This window comes from Anolis carolinensis, chromosome 5 (assembly GCF_035594765.1).
Source record: "Anolis carolinensis isolate JA03-04 chromosome 5, rAnoCar3.1.pri, whole genome shotgun sequence".
Lineage (NCBI taxonomy): Eukaryota > Metazoa > Chordata > Lepidosauria > Squamata > Dactyloidae > Anolis > Anolis carolinensis.
In genome coordinates this window covers 179,247,774-179,269,442 of record NC_085845.1, presented here as the reverse complement: position 1 = coordinate 179,269,442, position 21,669 = coordinate 179,247,774, and the positions used below count along the sequence as shown (strand labels likewise).

Here is a 21,669-nt window from a genome sequence, read left to right as displayed (position 1 = left end):
CCTCACACTCTCAGCCACTGCTTTCAAGAGCCTTGCAGCAGAAGTTAACATCAGTTGTAGTGGGGATTGCATTTTCCTACCCAGTAATTGGTGATAATGGTTGCTCCTTTTCCCCACCTGTCATGTTGGGCTCCGGAGCCTCTGGTGGCCTAGGGGATAAAAGCCTTGTGACTTGAAGGTTGGGCTGCTGACCTGAAGGCTGCCAGGTTCGAATCCCACCCGGGGAGAGCGCGGATGAGCTCCCTCTATCAGCTCCAGCTCCATGCGGGGACATGAGAGAAGCCTCCCATAAGGATTGTAAAAACATCATAACATCCGGGTGTTCCCTGGGCAATGTCCTTGCAGACGGCCAATTCTCTCACTCCAGAAGCAACTCCTGTTGCTTCTGACACACACACACACACACACACACAAAATGTGGGGCTCCAAAAAGGCATAGCAATAACTTGATCCATGTCTGTGCCAGATTAGGGCTATTGGTGTGAGCTTCTCCCTAAATTCTCAATATATAAGGATAACCTCTAGTGGATAACTGTAATTTCATACCTACAAGTTAGGCCTTAATTGGAGACAACCCATCAACACAATACAGTTCTTGCTGTAAAAGTGGAGAAATTGTAACTTTACAGATCTCTACTGTACAGCAAATCTTATCATCCCCAGTGGTAGTGATCATGAAAATTGTAATCCAGCAACATCTTGAGGTGCACAAGTTGTCCACCAGAAACGACCTATAAGATGCTTTTCCCTTTTGTAGACTTGTTCAGTGTTTGCAGTCGCCTAGAAAGGTCCTCCAAGGCAGTTCCACATGATCCTAGTGTTTGCTTGGCAAGCATTTGGAGCAAGACCTTCAGTACAATGGCTCCTATTACAGAATTTCAACATGCTCCAACTATGCTCAGTTTACAGAACATATTAACATATTTAAGCAAATCTTTCCTGATTAGTCCAAAATCTATGTCTTTTTTTAATAATAGTTTTTATTGTGCTTTTATCTATTATTACAGTGAAAGCGAGGAAAACAGTTGTGTGTAGACAGTGGGGTGAAAGTAGAGACCAGAGATCAAAAAAGCAAAAGAAGATAACACCAGCAAAGGAAAGATAAATAAATAATAAACTTAAAAAAATAGGTGTAAAAAAAAAATTTAAAAAGAGAGAAAAAATAATAAAAATAAAAAAAACAAAAAAATGTGGATGACTTCCCCTTGACCTCTTGAGGGTTTCAAAATCTTGTAGTCTGTTTTCATCTCAGGTATTAACAGTCTTGTAGTTTTGGTGTATATCACATACCAAATAAGTCTATTGTTAAATTATATCCTTCTTTCTGAATGAAGTCTCTGAAGCCCAGCCAGTCTGTTTTTTCTTTGACTTCTCTTAGTCTTTGAGTTAACATATCCATTTGTATTATATCAAACAATTTTAGAATCCAATCGTTGATGGACGGTACCTCCTTTTGCTTCCATATTCTGGCTACAACTAGTCTTGCTGCGGTTCCAATAAGAAATAGTAATTTGTCTTGATTCTTGTTTGTTTTTACATTTGATATTCCTAATAGATAAGTCTCTGGTGATAGAGGGAACTTGAGTCCTAGTATTGATTGTGATGCCTTGTGGACTTTTTTCCAGTATTCTTTGATTTTCTTACATTTCCACAATTGGTGTAAGAAGGTTCCTACTTCTTTGTTACATTTCCAGCATTTATTCGTATTGTGTTTGTTAAAATTTGCTAGTTTGACAGGGGTGAAATCTATGTCTTGAACCTCAGAAAGAATGAATGCTCTCTATTTGTGTTTCTGTTTTAAATTTTATTGAAATGTATGGTATATAAATATTTGCAAACAAATAGATAAACAGAATGAGAGTTGGCAGTGTTGTAAAGGCAATACAGTTCCTGCCCTGTGGTTAAGACAGAAAAGGACTCTTCCTGTAATTTTATTCCTAGGCAACAAATAATAAAGGAATAGAGGCATTTTACACAGCAGAAAAGTTTCTGATTGCCACTGGAGAAAGGCCTCGCTACCTGGATATTCCTGGAGACAAAGAATACTGCATCACTAGGTAAGAAGAAATGCTGTGATGGCTCTGCAGGCCTGTTTTCATTCCCAATGTGTGTCAGAAGTTATAAGTAAAGTAAATGGAGCTACTTGAAATATGATTGCTTTGAAGTGGAACAAGCTCAGTATTTCCTCATTGAGCAAAGAATCTGTTTTCTGAAATTTTATTTTTATGCTTAAATGTGTAGAAAAGAGAATGGAGTTATCAGCTGCAATGAGCTCTGTTTGATGCTGTCTGGCATCCTCATAGAATGATAAAATCTTAGGATTGAAAGTGGCCTCATGAATCATTGAGTTCAACACCCTGTTCAGGGTATGATTTCCATCGAAAGCATTCTCACCAGGTAGCTATCGATCTCACCTCCCACTAGGCAATTGTTTCCATGCCTGAACTGCTCTTATTTTAAAAAGTTCTGTCTAATGTTCTGTTGAAATATCCCTTCCTGTAACTTCAAATCATTAGACCTGGTCTACTCTCTGGAACACCAGAGAACAAACCCACCTTCTCCTCTCAGTGACAGCCTTTGAGGTATTGAAAGAGTACAAATATGGCTTAGGGAGCAGGGCATGTTTAGCCTGGAGGAGAGAAAGCTAGGAGGTGTCAAAATAGTCATGGTTAAAGAATTGAATGGATGATGTATTGAGGAGGGAAAAAGCTTGCTTACTGATGCACCAGAGACTAAGACCAGAAGCAATGGATTCCAACTACAAGAAAAGAGATTCCACCCAAACATTAGAAAGAACTTACTGATGGTAAGAACTGTTCAACAATGGAATATTCTGCCTAAGAGCATGGCAGAGTCTCCTCCTTTTTTTGAAGATTTTTGAAGAGGGGTTTGGATGACCATCTGTTGTGCGTGCTTTGATATTTGAGTCTTCTAGTATGGCAGGGGTTTGGATTGGATGTTTCTTGTGGTCTCTTCCAATCCTATCTTAGGATAAGGGATGCTCAGCCTGTAAAGTCAGCTCTTTACATTTGCTGGTGTTATGGGCACAGAACTCCCATGAAAGTGAAAAAGAAATAGCAATTTTTTAACTTGAGAAGACACCTCTCTAGGAATTTCTAGATTTTTAAGCACAACTCTGGTCAACTTCTGCTGGAAGTGGATTATAGAGTCACATTGGAGGACCTACAGATTACCAGAGAAACCTTATCTCTAGAAATCTCTAGGTCCTCTAGCATGACTAGAGGAAGTTGATCAAAGAGTCTTCAGGAGGACCTAAAGATTCCCGGAAAGAACATTTTTAATCCAATCTGTAAATTATCAAATCCTCAAATGTCAAAACTGCAAGAGTGGAGGGACACCTGTATTCTCCTTGAAAGTTATTTTTCTTCTCATAGTGGTGTTACATCTTGGAAGCATCTATTTTCCCTTTTCTCACACTTTGCCTCACATGCTCATTCATATATATCTTTTATTTTCCAGCGATGATCTTTTCTCCCTTCCCTATTGCCCAGGGAAGACATTGGTGGTTGGAGCTTCCTATGTGGCCCTTGAGTGTGCCGGCTTCCTTGCAGGCCTTGGCTTAGATGTGACGGTCATGGTGCGCTCCATTTTCTTGAGAGGCTTTGATCAGGATATGGCAAACAAAGTAGGAGACTACATGGAAGACCATGGTATCAAGTTCATTAAAAAATACGTGCCCAAGAAGGTAAGAGTTAAACATTACCTCTCCCCATTGCATCAACAAACATATAATTTTAAAAGTAGCCGTCACATAAATATGTTTAAAGAAATAGATGTTTGTCTTGGGACTTTGGAAAAAATGCTTACTCATTTCTTTGTTCCTTTTGCAAAATCTTAGTTTCTGGATTGGGTTTATAGAAGTTGTAGTTTAGCACTTCTCGAGAGTGATGAAGAACGAACCTTATGTCAAGCTAGACTATTTGTCCATCTAGCTCTAAAGTGCAGCCTTCCAGTTGCATATTTCAGCAATCCATCTGTGTAGTCAGAGGGGAGGAATGCTGCAGATTGCATTTGAAGAGCCATATGACCTGCTCGCATCCCAATATTGTCTCCTCTAACCAACGTTACCAGTCCAGGTTCTCAGGTCAAGCTCTTTCTTGTTGCTTAATAATTTGCAGTGAAAGTGTTGAGTTTCTGCATGCAAGGTAGGAATTGTTGTGTGGCTTGGAGTTGTTTCCGTTGTATGGTAACCCACTTGAGTTTTTCTGAGTATGTGCCCTTCCCAGTGGGTTTTCATGGCTGGGCAGAGACTCAAACCCTGTTCTCCAAAGTTTATAGTTCAATGTTCAAACCACTGTGCTGCAAAAGTCCCTGTTTTGGGCTATGTGAGAATGTATAAGCAACACATCCAATGTGTGTTTTGTTGCTGCAGTATTCCTTGAGATGCCAGAAAGGATAATGGTTTCAGCTTGATTTTGGGAACAAGTTACAAACCTTTAAGAGGAAGCAGGTGAATTTAGTTTAGTGGTGAGGGGCAGTCATTCCTCTGTCTTTTCCCACTCAATTCTCTTTTTAATCCAATGTGCAATTACAGTGTCAATGCATGCTGCTAGGGTTGAAACATCAGCTACCAAAATCATTCAGTTGTGACTATTAAAGGCAGCAGGAAAAACACATTTGAAAAAGATATGGCTGGCTTAGTAAGCACCTCAGTCCCAAATTGTTTTTTGACAATTTTTGGCATCTTCTTTGGAAAAAACAGACAAAAATACCTTCCTTAATTTTGAGAGCCTATGAGTTTTTCACAGCCCAAGAGAGAGAAAAATCACATCGTTCTGCCTGTTCTGAATTTAACAGACATGAAACCTGTCAAAATAGCTTCCAAACCATTAATGCTCTGGTGGATCTTATTTATTCTTTCAATGTCTGTCTTTCTATGTTTTCACCCATCAAAGACAGCGTACTACATAAAATCAAATGGAAATCACATAAATAATAAAGTAGGGATTTAAAATGTTTCTACTTCTTTGTCCAATGGTAAGGGGTTTTCTTCTGAGAGAGGAACAGCATCTGTGTGTGCCATGGAGGGAGAAGAAGCATTTCCTGTAATGACTAATACATAATTATTTTCCCGTAAAGGGTAATGGTTTTTCAATTTTGGTGAGACATCCAGCCAGTACATTATAGATTTTCAGATATTCAGAGCGGAACTTTAAATAAAATAGATTCTGCCTGTGTTTTTTTCTTAGTGAATCAAGTTGTTTGGAGGGAAGGAAAACCTTCAGTGTGTCTAGCCATCCTTTGCTGAGCAAATTGTACCTTGCCTTCATAAACAATTTGAAATTCATCAGAAAGGCACAGTGTAAAAACACAGAGAATGCCATGCATAAATTATATCCATTGCTAGCATAAAAGAGGGAAAACATTTCTTTCTTCAAGCTATATTTAACCAGTGTATAGCAGGTTAGTCTTATTATTGTCCTTCCTTTGTGAAGTGCGGTTTATTCTTAGAATCATAGAATAATAGAGTTGGAAGAGATCACATGGGTCATCCAGTCCAACCCCCTGCCATGCAGGAAAAGCACAATCAAAACACCCCCGACAGATGGCCATTCAGACTCTGATAAAGAGCCTCTAAGGAAGGAGCTTACACCACACTCTGAAGCAGAGAGGTCCACTGTTGAACAACTCTTGTAGTTCATGGTGAGAAGCTCCCAGAGTTTAGTGCCTGAGGACCAAAAATGTTACTCTTTCTGCATCAGAGAAATAATTTGGTGCGTTTTGATCTCTCTAATTTGTTTTAGGCCTCATTTTAAACATGAAGACAAAAAAAAAGTTAACTTGTGGTTGGTTTCCTGATTTAATGAGTTCTCTCCTGGCTCAAAACAGAGCAGGGGCCAAAATATGGGGAAACTGCCCCTACACTGCAAGGACATGAAAGTGCATTTTGAGCCAAAAAATGTTTTTAAGTATTCAAAAAATGGGAGGGTGCTGCTGGTGGTGGCTTCAAAAACCATCTTGACAGGATTTATAGGCTTTGCTTGCCACTTCCCTGATATAATGAGGTGATGCAGAGGGGAAAATGAGGGAATGTATGCACCAGTATTCATGGCCATGTGATTTTTCAAAGCTTGGTGGGGTGGGATCCCCAGAGTCCCCATCCAGCATGCCCATTAGTGTCTTCAGAGGATTTGGAAAGCTTTAGTCCAACCATATCTTTTCTAAGTTATTAACTGAGATAAGATATGAAACATGCAGCATGATTTGCAAATAGACCAGCAAAGTGGAATGAATTTTCTTATGGGGTTTTGGATTCAGACGTCATCTAAGGTGGCCAGAAAACTGAAGAGGGCTCCGAAACCTTTAATTCTTGTGTAGAGGATAGAATTTCACTAGGCATTGATGCCAACAACATTACCTGAAATTCCATTTTCAACTCAACCATGAAAGATACAGGAATTTTGGTCTGGCAACCTTATTCTGATCTATATCAGTGCTGCGTGTTTTGGTGAAAGGTAATGGTTAGAACTGTTTTTCAAATCTTCGCTGGATCATGGTTGCAGGTGGCTACCAGGGAGGAACTACCTTGGACTTCCTCCAAGGAGGTTCACTTGATGCATTACTGTTGTACTCCAGGGCAGGAAGCACCTCTGTACTTAACCACCACACTTCAGTTCAAATTAAATCAGCAAAGTAGTTTATTGAAAATTATATAAGAAGCGGTTCAGCAAAAATAGTAAAATGTCAAAGTCTAAATGTCCACAAGATTCAAGGTACAAGAGTAGTTTCAAAAACCCAGAACAACAGGACATCTAGCACGGGAATACAACAGAACCAGGATATGTGAGGCAGCATAAAATTCAATACAAAAATCCAGGAACATTCCTTCAAACTTGGAAGCATGAAGCATGCACGAACGAAGACATGGAACTAGAATTCCCTTAGCAGGCTTGACTAGGATTTGGCAAGACATGTTGCCCCAGTTACCAATGTTGACCAGACTGCTGGAACTCTCTAATATACACATGGAATCATGCTGTTTTCCCTGACTACCTGATAACGGCTTCTTCTCTAACAAGCGCTTTGACCTTCGGAGATTCTGTTGAGCAGCCCGGAGTTTACAAAAACTAAGTCTCCTATCTATCAGCTCATTATCCTCTCCATCTGGGATTTCATCCTCTGAACTCATTTCTGCCTCTGACCTTGCTTCCCTAGAGAAAGATTTCTCAGCAACATTTGGGGCCCATTCTGGAATGTAATGCCTTCACCAGCTGCTGGAGACACAGACTGCTCAGTTTCAGGACTTAAAATTACATGCTAGCTCGCAGGCCCAGAAATCCCATGATTCACTTCCTTATTGACATTAGGAGCAGGCACAATCATGGGCTGAACTACAACAATTACATATGTGAAGGCACTAAATCAGTGGTTCTCAACATGTGGGTCCCCAGATGTTTTGGCCTTTAACTCCCAGAAATCCTAACAGCTGGTAAACTGGCTGGGATTTCTGGGAGTTGTAGGCCAAACATCTGGGGACCACAGGTTGAAAACCACTGCACTAGATCAAGGGTTGGAAATGTGGTCTTCTTGATGTTGCTGGACCTCTGTCCCAGTCGTCAACATGGCCAATCATGATAGGACTCAGTACTCAAGAAGATCTGAAGGATCACAACTTTCCACTGTCATCTACTGCTTTCAGTATTATCATAACAAACCAAGTCAAGCTTATTCCATTCTCTTAAACATCAATTTTTAATTAGATTTACCCAACAGTGCTGGGTTTTGTATTGTTCTGCTGCTTTGCTGTAGTACTGTTCGTTTTAAGATGCCTTTTGCTAATTGTTTTTAATGTCTGTTGTAAGCTGCCTGGAGGATTATTGTTAATAGTGGAAAGGTGGGGGAAGGAAGAAAAGGTCTTTAATGGCCCCAGGACACTGCAGCAGGAAGGCTGAAAGAGAGATTCTGTCTTGCAGTCTCTGTGGTCCAGAGTAGTTCTTAACTGAGTTCCTAATTAAGCCCATGCCGAGGTCTCATCATCAAACCAGCATGCATACAGAATTTGCTGAGATGGGTATTTCTTGATCATATTGCCTGCTGTATCCTGGAAAGAGCTGAAATCCTACCTCTCCACATTGCTACTGCGTGTAGCAAAGTCATGTAAAACAGACCTGAATTTTGTTTAAGCTTGGCACTGACTCACCATGGATGTATATAGTTTTTAACATATAGTTGGTTTCTTCCCACCATTCAGCCAATGTTGGTTTAAGGAAAGCATTTAATGCTATGTAAGATGGACTCAACAATAGGAAGCACTGGGTGATCTACAAGTCAGGAAGGGCATTTTTGCTGAGTTTAGTGACAGTAGAAATTATATTTGCTAAAGCTTTTTCTGCCACAAAGATTCAGGCATTCCTTTAGGCCAAGGCACTCAGCATTTTGTGTAATTAAAGGCCTTTCATTACAGGAAGTGTGCTAGTTTGTACTCTCAAAGTGGCATTTCCATTAGTTAATACTCTTTAAATTTTCTTATCTTTCTAAAAACTGGGCTTCTCCCAGCTTCTGTCGTCTTTGTGTTTGAATCTGGATGCTGTAGCATAAATCGATGGTGGAGGCAGCAACCTTACTTTATTATATTCATTTCTTACGCAGTGATGTTCTAAAAGAACTCTAATTCAGCTGTTATAAAAATGATGTATTGATTTGTCAACAGCAAGACTTCGCACACTATGTATGAGGTTAACACTGAGGAATGCTTAACTGCACCCGCCTCGCAGCTTATATCTCTCAAGTCCCATATAGTCATTATTTTTCTTTGGAGATTGTATTGAAGCATGTGGTGTCAATTTAGAGCTTTTTGTTAAAATCTTCTGGGTACATAGCAGGTTTGTCTTTTCCTTTTATAGCCATTCGATACTGACATCAAGGTCAAACTGAGTGTGATTGAGGGCATCTACCTTTGTTTCGTCAAGGGTCTGCTTCCCCAATTCACATATAAAGCTGATGGTGACGTAATCTGGAAAATTTAGTGATCATGTGTGCATCCCATTTTAGTATCCTTGTTACCAAAGTGATGTTCCCACCTGAGGCAGCTTATTTAGGGCCTCATGAAAAGGCAGTATATTGTATTTTTGCTGGCATAGATGTTGCAATGCTTCTGTTTTTTCCCCCTGCTGAGTTAGTCCTATACATCTGGCTCTGTGGAAGGACGCAGTGGAGAAGATTTCAACTCTTCTAAGATATTATCTTTTCGTTGTTAACATAAGATCTCCCACCTCAAGCACTACTTAATTTATACACAGGCAGAGGAGGCATCTAAACAGTGGACATAGTTGCCTCCATCATGTCTGGGATGTTCTCCTGAAGGGTGGATTCATACGAGCACATCCTGAGGTTAAACATAGATAACTTTGCACCTTAGTAATTTTAGTGGTGGCCCAGCACAAACCTGGATATTGGTTTTCTTTATATCTAGAATCATAGACTAATAAAGTTGGAAGAGATCACAAAGGGCCATCCAGCCCAATGAAACTGCTGGGTTTTCAATCTTTCCTATCTTTCCAGGAATTTAGTTCAAACAGTGTGCCTTTTGAAGGATTTGATGGGTTCAGAATCAAAGTATTGTAATATTAGGTGATGCAAGAGTGAAAATAAACTTCTGTTTTGGTGATGTGAACAAATCTATGTGCTTCTCCCATATGAATAATGTTCACATTTTCTTTTGCAGATTGAACAGATCAAGAAAGGAACTCCTGGACTACTAAAAGTCACAGCTCATGCTACAGAGGGTTCTGAGATATTTCAAGGGGAATACAACACGGTAAATAATTTGCATTGATCTTTTTTATTTAGTTATACTGCATCAATGACTTTGCAGGGTCTGTTTTTCTTTAGTTGTCATTGTATTTCTCTGTGTGTATGTGTACAACTATAATGTGTGGAAATTATATGGGGACTAAGAATTGGTCTGTAGCTTCATTCATTTATTCATATGATTGTAGCAAAACAGCAGTCTGCATAATTGTCTGAAGGACAGACAATTGCCACTTTGTTATTTATCTAGGATTGCAATGCTATGATGGCTGCTTGTGTGCCAGAGCTGCGTGAACCTGTCCCATATACTCTTCACATGTGAGCCGCCCCAAGTCCCTTTGGGGAGGTGGGGCGTGATATAAAAATAAACATTATTATTAAACTTATTATAATTAGTTCAGTGGATGTTGAATTTTGAAAAGATTTCCTGGAAGTTATCTCAATGCAATATAATGAAACTTATAGCAAAACAGAAGAATGAAACAAAACCTTCCTTCTAACACAAAATGCTGATGTTCTGCAGGTATTGTTGGCTATAGGAAGGGATGCCTGCACAAGAAAAATTGGCTTGGAGAAAGTTGGAGTGAAGATCAATGAAAAGTAAGGCTAAATCTCTTGGCTGTCTAATTACTGCTTCTGTGTGGTTTGTATTTTTGCAACATCAATCTCATAGACTTAAAGGATTTAATTTGTCTGGGAGGAATAAATTTTCCCCCTAACACATTTTTGTTGGAGGAAGGAGGAATGCTTTCATATATAGCTTCCCATTACTGAACAAGCCAAAAGGGCAAACTTTGCCATAATTGAAATGGTAGCGATTAACATTCAGGCAGTCAAAGTGTCTGCATCATCTTGCTGCCTATTGCATGAAAAAATCCTTTCATATTAGCTGCTACTGTGAAATGGAGCTTTTGTGCTCCATTCTGCCGCCAGTTTCAATGCAGGATGGGGTTACATCAAGAGGTGAATTTGAAAGATGTGGCTCCTTTTGTCGTAGCGCAGCAGAAACGAAACTTCGGAGACTTCTACTCACATGTTAAAGGCAAAGAAATCCTGCCATAGTATATCTAATAACCCCTTCTCTTTTTATTCAGTTTGTATCTCACTGCAGTATTTTGCAGAATAGTGTGACCTGACAGGCAAAGTTATGCTTGACTGATGTTCAAATAACTGAACGTCTTTAGCAAAAAAACGAAACACGCACAAAACCTTTCACTGTTAGCAGAAAACATTTCATGATATACAACAGTAGACTTCATAAGAAAACAGCATCTAGCAGGCTTGAAACCCAGAAAGAAGAAGAAGAAGCCTGAGCAAAGAAGCTTGTCATCAAACCAGATCTAAAACATCCAACAGATGCAGATTCTTATAAAGCAATAAGAGGGTTGTGAGGATGTTCTGAAATGTAGGTGCTGTCATAGAAATAAGAAACTAAGCTTGGATCACTGTCAGATGATACCACTGGCCAAGACACATTTTGGTGCCTCAAATGTTAGACCTGTTTCTGAGTATATTTGACCTGCTGATTCCAGAAATGGCACCTGTTTCCCCCTACCAGCTCTAGTTTTTGAGATACAGAATATATGCCATATATCAGTCTCTATCTGCTCACCCATAGAAAATTAGGAAAATTATATCTAAGAAAGTAGAGCTGATGTGGTCTATCCAATGCAATTTTGTGAATGAGCTCCCCAAATAACTCCAGAAATAGGCCTAAAATCAAGACATCAAGAATTCTTTTGTTTGGCTGTGTAGTCAATTGATCATGGAGCCATGAGCAAGATCTCCTGACATGATCTTAGTGCACTTATGGCTCTAGAAAGGGAAATGTAACTTGGCCTACAGTTAATACAAAGACTGTGAAAATTGATCAGTGACTTATAGACAAGACAGTGCAATTCAATCAGGATCAGTAGTTACGTGCCTTGAAGTCAATTTCGTCTTATGATGATCTTAAAGCATATCTATTATTGGGTGTTACTTGGCAAGATTGGTTCAGAGGGGGTTTGCCCTTGCTTTCCTTTGAGGATTTCCAGTGGATTCCATGGCCAAGCAGGGATTTGAACCCTGGCCTCCCAGCCTTCTAGGCTATTTTGTTCAAATTACAAAGCCTGGTATATACAGGAGTAACATTGTTTCTTCTAGAGATGGTAAAATAAACACATTTTAACAACGTTTTGATATTTTAATATAGAACCTATAGTTCTCATAATCTCCTATCCCTCTCTCTCCCCCTGTCTTGATACAATCCTTTAGAACTGGAAAAATCCCCGTCAACGATGTGGAGCAAACCAACGTGCCATATATCTATGCCATTGGCGACGTGTTGGAAGGCAAACTAGAGCTCACCCCACTGGCAATTCAGGCGGGTAGGCTGCTAGCACAGAGGCTTTATGGTGGATCTAAGAAAAAGGTAAGGAAGTAGTTGATTCTGCTGGTTCACAATTAATCAATAAATCACATTAAACCAATGGTTCTGGAGCCAAAATAATGATGATGATTTTTAAAAAAATCTTAGCATCTCCATTTGAAGTTCTGTTCAAAACAATGTTTGGCTTGCAATTTCCAGAAAGTAGCCATGTTAGCTAGGGGTTTCTGGGAGTTGTTATTTTTTAAATCAATATTTCGGATGTATGTTGCTTTCAAGATGAGGCATATATGTATTGCAACAAATATTAACTTAGACCAGCTTGGGTCATTTTGAGTACTTTGTCCCACAACCACCCATCACCCCCAGGAAGTGTGGTCATTGGGAATATCAGGAGCTGCCTGAAATATCTGGAAGTGTCCAATTGGGACAGCTGGATTCAGCCCAGGAGTGATTACTAATTAGGAATTAGAGGGAAAGATTTCCTCCAGGAGATATTATACACCTGGCCCTCCATCCTCCAGATATGGAGGGCGTGTTTACCAAATTTTGGAACATATATGAAAAGAGGCATCTCCTTGAAGTTAGTGCCTGCCCTTTACATTATAAATAGGCATTACAAAAGGTACTAAATGTGTAGTATCAGCCACAAAATGGTTGCCTCATTAACTGCTTTTTCATCGGTAATAGTTTTGAACTGATCAAACCCATTTGTTAATTAAATATCATAGTGTAAATTTCACTACATGCTGTCATTGCTCATAACTTTGAAAGATCATGGTCTTGCAATTGTACTGAATGCAATTTCCAGAAGACAGCACAAGCAATCATCCTCCAGTTGGTTTTGGTCAAACCTAATGGTAGATTGCGAACCATCCCCACCCAATCAAAATAATATAAGCTGTTGCCACATCCCAACCCACACACTCTTGTTTACATGATGGATAGTTGGGCCTGTGACACCTTCCCTTGTGTTTTTCATGGCTGTTTTCCCAATCCTGTGGTTAGTAGTGATAAGCATGTTCATTTCAGCCCTACTGCCACAATTTCTTTCTCTCTGGGAAATGAGAGTGGGAGGCCAATTGTCCATAGCTGATAATATCCTCTACTGTTGTTGCCTTCCCTTGTTATTTAGAATGCTAAAACCCTATATGTTTCCTCTGTTGGGGTTTTTGTCAGATGTCAGCTTGGTCCATTTATTGATAGTGCAGAGATCTGTGATACTTACACATTTCTATTTATTTTCTTGACAGTGTGATTATGTGAATGTTCCCACCACAGTATTCACACCTATGGAATATGGTGCCTGTGGTTATTCTGAAGAAAAAGCAATAGAGAAATATGGAGTGAAAAATATTGAGGTACTCAGATTTTAAAAAATATTCTTTGGAATACAGCATGGCCCTTGTATTTGTGGTTTCATTTATCTGTGTGCTCTATAGACATTTTCTAGGTTCTCCAGCACAACCATATGTTATTCTGGGTCCATAAGTCCTTCATTTCAATAGGGTTCACTATTTTCTGAGATTCAACATATCCATACAGAGTCCAGGACATATCCCCTGTGGATATGGGGACTGTACTATTTTCCCATTATAGTAAAGCAACTAAGATGCAATATATATATATATATATATGTAATGACAAGTAACATTGTTGTTTATTTAGCTAGTAAGTAACATTTACCTGCATATTACTTTTCCTTCTTACTTTCTGGGGATTTTTTAAAAGGCTATTTGGGAGCATTTTGAGGAGGTTTTTTAATCATTTAAAATATTTTGCTTTTATTTAAAAGATGCATTATTTTTAGAAAAAGTAACAAAAAGAAAAAAGAAGTAGGTTACAGAAGCAACTAAAACAATGTTTTGTGCCACTAATAACCATATGTTGCTTTTCACAAAGTTATATAACAAATTGCTTTCCAAAGAAATTAGGATAGCCATTCAGGACTCAGAAAAACAGGATATATTCTTTATGCATTCCCACTTCTTGGTGACCATCTCATTTTGGCAAGAATAGTGCCCTCACCTGGAGGAACCCAGAGTTGTATCTGAGTTCCAGGATTATTGTACAGTAGAGTCTCACTTATCCAAGCTAAACAGGCCGGCGAAGATTGGATAAGCGAATATCTTGGCTAATAAGGAGAGATTAAGGAAAAGCCTATTAAACATCAAATTAGATTATGATTTTATAAATTAAGCACCAAGACATCATGTTATACAACACATTTGACAGAAAAAGTAGTTCAATACGCAGTAATGTTATATTGTAATTACTGTATTTACAAATTTAGCACCAAAATATTACAATATATTGAAAACATTGTCTACAAAAATGGCTTGGATAAGCAAGGCTTGGATAAGTGAGACTCTACTGTATATAATGCAGCAGCTTTGGCGATAATCAAGGAATTGGGTTTCCTGAGTAGCTGGATCGGAGAACAGTCTTAGGAATTTGTGTAATATAGAAGAAAACTGGAGTGGATGTTTTTTGGTGTCAGGAGCAACTTGAGAAACTGCAAGATGCATCTTGTGTGAGAGAATTGGCTGTCTACATGGATGTTGCCTGGGGATGCCCAGATTTTTTTTGATGTTTTACCATCCTTGTGGGAGGTTTCTCTCATGTCCCCACATGGAGCTAGAGCTGACAGGGGGAGCTCATCTGCGCTCTCCCTGGGTTGGATTTAAATCAGCAGCCTTTGGGTCAGCAACCCAACCTTCAAATTAGCAGTCCTGCTGGCACAAGGCTTTAATTCATTGTGCCACCAGCGGCTCCCAATGGAGTGGATGTAATAAAACATGTAAAACTATTGTCCCTGTCTTCTGTGAAGAAGTCATTCTTTGCCATCATTCAGAAGTTAAATATAAAGCTGGTATTTTATTTTAGATCTTGTCCTTTGATAATAAGGAAATGGTGCTTCATGCAGTCATGCTGGCCACATGATCTTGGAGGTGTCTAAGAACAACACCAGCTCTTCAGCTTAGAAATGGAGATGAGCACTACTCAAATGTCAAGGGGAAACCTTTAGCCTTACCTTTAATGAATTTCATGTTCAGGACTAGTTAATACAACTCCTGAAAGGTTTTAACATAATTTTAATCATTTTATAATTATTTTTACTTTTTACAATATAGGTTGAGTATCCCTTCTTCAAAATGTTTGAGACCAAAAATGTTTTGCATTTTTGAATATAGATTTTTTTATTTATTTTGGAAATGTGCATATGCATACATAATGTAATATCTTGGAGATGAAAGATGAAATTCATTTATGTTTCATATATAATTTATATACACATCATGAAGGTAATTTTAATGCAATATTGTTTCATAATTTTGTATACTTTGAAACATCAGCAAGCCACTCATATGGACAGCTTAGGATTTTCAAGCATTTCTGATTTTGGATATTCAACCTGCATCATTGTTTTGTTGTCATTTGTATTTTTGATATACCTTTACAAATGTACCTCCACCGAGGAGACTGGTCCGCAGGCAGTTTTTTAAAAAGTGAAATGAATATATTTAAGGAGCAAAACTCTTCATTTAGTATATTATTGTATTCCTAGGTTTACCATAGTTACTTCTGGCCATTGGAATGGACTGTCCCATCCCGAGACAACAACAGATGCTATGCGAAGGTCATCTGTCTTATTCCAGAGAAGGTAATTATGGCATTTAGAAAACCCTTAAATGCTTTTACCCCAACTTTCCCCATCCTGCAGAATTTTGTAGTTCTTGTCGTGTTCATTTTGCATGAATTTCAGTACATACCTGTATATTAGGTAGTGCATTACATCCCTATCCAAATACCTGGGCTGCTGTGTCACCTTCAGATATCTAATTGATAATGACAGTGTACAGCTTCACTTGAATTTTAAATAAAAGTACTCCCTCCACTTTGACAAATGTTACCTTGGAAATATTAGCTAGATAGGAACCACCCACATATCCAATTCTCAATTACATTCTCTTTGTTACTGTGTAATAATACCTTAGCTAAACTTCACAGTCATTAAGTAGCATTCTCTTTTAACTTCCATCAAGATAATATCTGTTTAATAGGCACTGATGCCATCATTTTCGTGTTGTAATCATGTTTGGAATCCAAAGCGTTATAGAAAGAAACAGACCCCTGTAACCATTTCTGACTGCTTTGAAAATTCAACTTGGAACAGAGTGAAGGAATTGCATGCTTAAAGAGAATTAAGTAAAGAATTCCTTCTTAATCTCTTTGGTTCATGTCTCTGGCTTCCACCTTGTTTTTTCATTCATGTTTTCTTATCTTGATCAGCTGTTGTTTATCCCAGTTCTGGATTCCTGAACTGAGATCATTAGCTTCTCAGATATAGAACTATATATAATCCGAATACTTTAAAACCATGGTATGAATAATTTCTTTAGTCTGAACCTATTCTCCAATGCCTAGGCACTGTTTTTATAATGCATTCTCAACATAGATAGTCAAGCACTTAAGTTGCAATACTATGCATAGATCTATTGAAGCAAACTTGGAATTATTGGTTTCCCAGGAACCTTTACTGAAAAGAACTGTATACATTGTTAACTGTAGGTGTCTCGAGGCCATGATAGTAAGGTGGGAAGCATTTGGGAATCTGTTGCTGTGAACATTAATGCCTAGTAGTCCCTTTGCTTTGAAAAAGTTTACTATTCAAAGGCATGCCCTATACACTTCTAATATATTGAACTGACCCTATCTGAGATTGGAGTCTGCTGACCAGTTTTGGATGACACAGGCTCAATGCTATGGATTCCTAGGTGTTGTAGTTTATGAGGCATCAGCATTCTTTGTCAAAGCATGATAAAGATCTTGCCAAAATTACAATTCCCATGATTGCATAGCATTGAGCAATGGCAGTTAAGGTGATGTCAAACTGCATTGATTCTACAGTAGAGATGCACCCTTATTCTGTTCTCCTGATCCCTTCATGCATGGAAGTCCCCCTTTCCCATCATCCCCTTTTTTATTTGATGGAAGAAGTTTTGTGCCAAGTTTGCTTCAGAACATAAGAGAGATGAATGGATGAGCTAGATGTGAGGTCAGAAAATCATAGAGTTGGGAAAGACCACAAGCTCCATCCAGTCCACCTTCTGCTATGCAGTGAATGCAAAATCAAATTACTCCTCAAACCCCATTGGTTAATGTGATGTCTAAGAAGATCTTGGAACCCTTAGCATATTTTTGGATTACATGGCTCAGCTGGCTGGAGGGTTTTGGGAACTGCAATCAAAAAAGTAACTTTTCAAATATTATTTAAGCTATAGTTCAGCTTTGCCTCTAAACCACCTCACAGTTATTTGTGGAAGCCAGATTTTTTATCTATGAAATAGACACAAAGCAATATAAAGATGATTTGAAAGCAGTTTTTTCAAGTTTGTTAATCTTTTATGTCAGACTTAATTTGTTTTCCATTTTATTAAAAAATTAAAACAAGATCAATTTGTATGTTAATTCTGAATTCCATATTTAGGGCAAGAAAGGCCTATTCTTCTGCAATTCTTTGTCATGCATTCAATCCTCAGAATTTATCCCAGTCGAATTAAAACATGTCCCTTGTGGAGATAACCAATTAGAAAAAATGGGACTGGAAAGAGATCAGTGACAGTTCTCTTGGGACTGAATAATCCTTCCATAATCTGAAGGAAATAATTGTTTCAGGCTGTCTGAATTGGGCTCTTCTTGTCTGCTGTTCTTTAGCAACGTGTTATTGGCTTCCATGTGCTTGGTCCAAATGCTGGAGAAGTCACCCAGGGATTTGCAGCAGCCATAAAATGTGGCATGACAAAGGATCTACTGGATAGTACAATAGGAATCCATCCAGTCTGTGCTGAGGTATGTATGAGGCTTGCAAAAATGCTGTCTACTTTCTTCCCTTTGGTTTATTTACTAGTGTTGATGTAAAACTGGAGCAGTTCTGTTTCCAAGATATACATACCCTGTGCATTAATTCACAGATTAAATCAGTATGAGACATATAAAGTATGTGGTAGATTTCCTTTACATTTCTGGTTGTCTACAATCTGAGTCCATGGATGTATAAGATGGAGTGCTCTCTCTGTGGCCGACAAAGCTGGGACTTTACTTCATTGGCAGTTTCCATGTTAGTGCAGCACCAAGGGCTTCATCATATGCAATTCCTCAGAACGATGCCTTCTGTCTCCTTTAGAGTAAGGAGATTAGAAGGGAAAGGAAAGGAGCCCAAGGGAATGGTGTCTGCTTTAAGAATAATGCCTTTTGTCTCCTCTATGGATGGTTGAGCTAGGGGTGGGAGGAGACAATCCTGTATGATGGGGTATGTAAATTCTCAGTCTTCTTTAAAGACAGAATCCCACACAAAGAAGACGATTTTTGTTGCTTTCCCCCGTTCCCCTCCATTTTCCCCAGCTCTGTCTGATGAAGTCCCAATCCAGTTTTGAAATTGCTATCCAAGGTGCTGAATCTAGTAACAACAACTTTTCCCTGTCTCTCCCCAAGATACAGAGAAAGTACAACATAGAATGTAAACTCAATAAATAACTAAAGACACATAAAACCATTTTAAACACATAGATTAAGAACACAAATATGTGTGTTGTTGAAGGCTTTCATGGCCAGAATCACTGGGTTGCTGTGAGTTTTCTGGGCTGTATGGTCATGTTCCAGAAGCATTCTCTCCTGACATTTCACACATTTTTATGGCAGGCATCCCCAGAGGTTGTGAGGTCTGTTGGAAACTAGACAAGTGGGGTTTATATATCTGTGAAATGCCCAAAGTGGAAAAAAGAACCCTTGTCTGTTTGAGGCAAGTGTAAATATTGCAAATATAAGTTTAAAACATTGCACATTAAAATCCATACATTTAATTTCCATAGTTCAAAATCCATTATTTAAAATTGACTGAGTAGGCTTGCTTGAAAAGATATGTCTTTAATATTTTAAAGCTACAGTAGAGTCTCACTTATCCAAGCCTCGCTTATCCAAGCCTCTGGATAATCCAAGCCATTTTTGTAGTCAATTTTTTCAATATATCATGATAATTTGGTGCTAAATTCATAAATACAGTAATTACAACATAGCATTACTGCGTATTGAACTACTTTTTCTATTAAATTTGTTGTATAACATAATGTTTTGGTGCTTAATTTGTAAAATCATAACCTAATTTGATGTTTAATAGGCTTTTCCTTAATCCCTCCTTATTATCCAAGATATTCACTTATCCAAGCTTCTGCCGGCCCGTTTAGCTTGGATAAGTGAGACTCTACTGTATTTAGATAGCAGATTTATCCCCAAAATAGAGTAGGCCTTACTCTGTGGGGATTAGAGGTGCAGAATCCATGTGAAAATGGAAACAAATGCAAATTAAAAATGGCTGTATTTTTTCCATGAGAAATCACTGTTGTAGTAATCCTTTGGTCCTCCAGTACAACTTTAGGGTCAACTTCAAGAACAAGTTAACATAGAGTTGTACTGGAAGACCTAGAGATTTCTAGAGAGATCAAATCTGCAAAAGTCAAACCTGTCAATGTAGAAGGCTGACTGTAGCTGTAGATAGATTCTTTTAAAGTTAGGATCCTTTTGTGGATGGAGCTTTGGCACTTTTGTAGTTTCAGTTCATTTATTTCATTTTTAAAAGGCAGTTTGGCAGCAGTGAACTGTTTAGTGGGTAATGGATAAGAAATCACTTTCCAAATAACAATAGAACATAATGGCAGCAAATTGCTTTCTTTAAAAGTAACATCAATGCATTATTTAAAGGTTAAAATGTAAATAATATTTCTAAACTCTATATTATCACTTGGGAGAGTGATACAGAGGTCTCTAGCACTGAGTTCTAAGTATGATAGTTCAGCAAACTATAAATCCACAAATTCTGTAATACGGAGTCCCGGCAGTCAAAGTGCATAGGAAAGTCAAGGAAAGTCAAGCAGTCACTGGTCACTGGAATATTTATTTATATGGCATATACAAATCATCTAAGTTTTTTTTTCTGTAGCATTTTAAAGCCAAGCTTAGTTGCAATTTTTGATAATTATTTATGTGACGGATACCATAGAGCCAACTGAAATCCAAATCTGTTTCAAAATGGGGAGAGCTTCATCCTTGAAGTCTTTCCCTTGGCCCTAACAATTAGTCTTTCCTTAAATACAGCGTTGAATCCAATCATATTTAAATTGCTAAGAAAGTTGTTTTTATATGACTATAATGCTGTAAACGGGCCAAAAATTAGAGGACAACCCTTTTGTGAAAATGATTGCAGCTTCTAATTTGCATCTTAAAAAAAATAACTAAAGAAAAGCGTTTGAGGCTTTTAATATTTAAAATAGATATACAATCATGATAGTTCTCGCATATGGAGAGGTTGAGCTCTGATAAATGTTCAGATCTGTGCTTTGTACATGAGTTTTAGCCTTATTTGCATAGCTAACATGTTGCAGAGTCTCTTTTCTGCTCTCCTTTTATTCTCCCTCCGAGATTACTTTGATGCCAGCTAATTACTTTAGCTTTGAACCATTTAGACTGAAGTGGGTTTGATTTCCTGTAATCCTCCTACCTATACTTAGATGTCTGCAAAACAAAGCGAGCAGTTGTTCAATAAACCTTAACTAAAGCAACTTACCACATTTCCTGTCATCTGCTCTTCCATTTGCTTTCTGCTTGGAGCTGGAAAGTATCCCAAGGGCAAAAGTCTTAAGCACCACCTGCAGAGGCCAGTTCCAACCCACAACAACAACAACAACAACAACAATCATTGCTTAAAACCAGTTGGTCATTCTCGCCTAAAAGCTTTCTAGCAGAGATGGACAAAGCGTGGCTCTCTAGATGTTATTGGACTGCAGTTTCCAACAATTCCTCACCACAGGCTATACTGGCAAGGATGGATGGGAATTGCAGACCACCAACACCTGAAGGGTCATGCATTGTTCACCATGGTTTTCTAGGGATCAGAGATACCATTTGACCAGTTGACTACTGTATGGAGGCAAGTTGTTTTCTTCACAATTATTTCCTGAGCTCAGACTTGGGTGCTACTGGCATAATAGACTAAATCCCAACCTTCAATCATTAGTTCATATCCCACTATGTTATAATAATCATAATAATCATCATTGTCATCATCATTTGTTTGTTACTTGGCACCAGCACAGTTAAAACACATCATCATAAACTACGTACCATAAGTTGCACACACGAAAACAGACTGTTACAAAGTACATATATTAAAATACATAGTGCAAGGATTAAAATAAAATATAAATGCATATATTAAAATAGAAGGCAAATTTAAAATGCACAATTTAAAATTGACTGGGTAAGCCTGCCAGAAGAGATAAGTTTTCAGTTCTGTATTGAATACTGATAGTGATATCACAGTATCTTCATGTTTTCTTTACATATGTATAGCAAAACTGAAGGAGGTAGAGAAAGGTGCAGTTTAAATGATATGAAAGACAGGGCCATACTTCTCTTTTTTAATATAAGTCGTTGATGGTTTTGGGTTCATTTTGCCAAGGGAAGACTAGGGCTGA

The 21,669-nt window shown here is 38.3% G+C and overlaps 1 protein-coding gene across 3 annotated transcripts in view; it reads left to right on the top strand.

The window, feature by feature from the left end:
- Positions 1-21,669, top strand: part of txnrd1 (thioredoxin reductase 1) — an 86,505-nt gene that overhangs the window by 62,315 nt on the left and 2,521 nt on the right. For all 3 annotated transcript variants that reach the window (XM_062983043.1, XM_062983042.1, XM_008110591.3), the window contains 8 exons: positions 1,942-2,057; positions 3,481-3,706; positions 9,686-9,778; positions 10,295-10,371; positions 12,028-12,184; positions 13,393-13,500; positions 15,708-15,803; positions 17,858-17,992. In XM_062983043.1, coding sequence (XP_062839113.1) covers positions 1,942-2,057; positions 3,481-3,706; positions 9,686-9,778; positions 10,295-10,371; positions 12,028-12,184; positions 13,393-13,500; positions 15,708-15,803; positions 17,858-17,992 — 1,008 coding nt within the window. The remainder of the gene's footprint in view (positions 1-1,941; positions 2,058-3,480; positions 3,707-9,685; positions 9,779-10,294; positions 10,372-12,027; positions 12,185-13,392; positions 13,501-15,707; positions 15,804-17,857; positions 17,993-21,669) is intronic.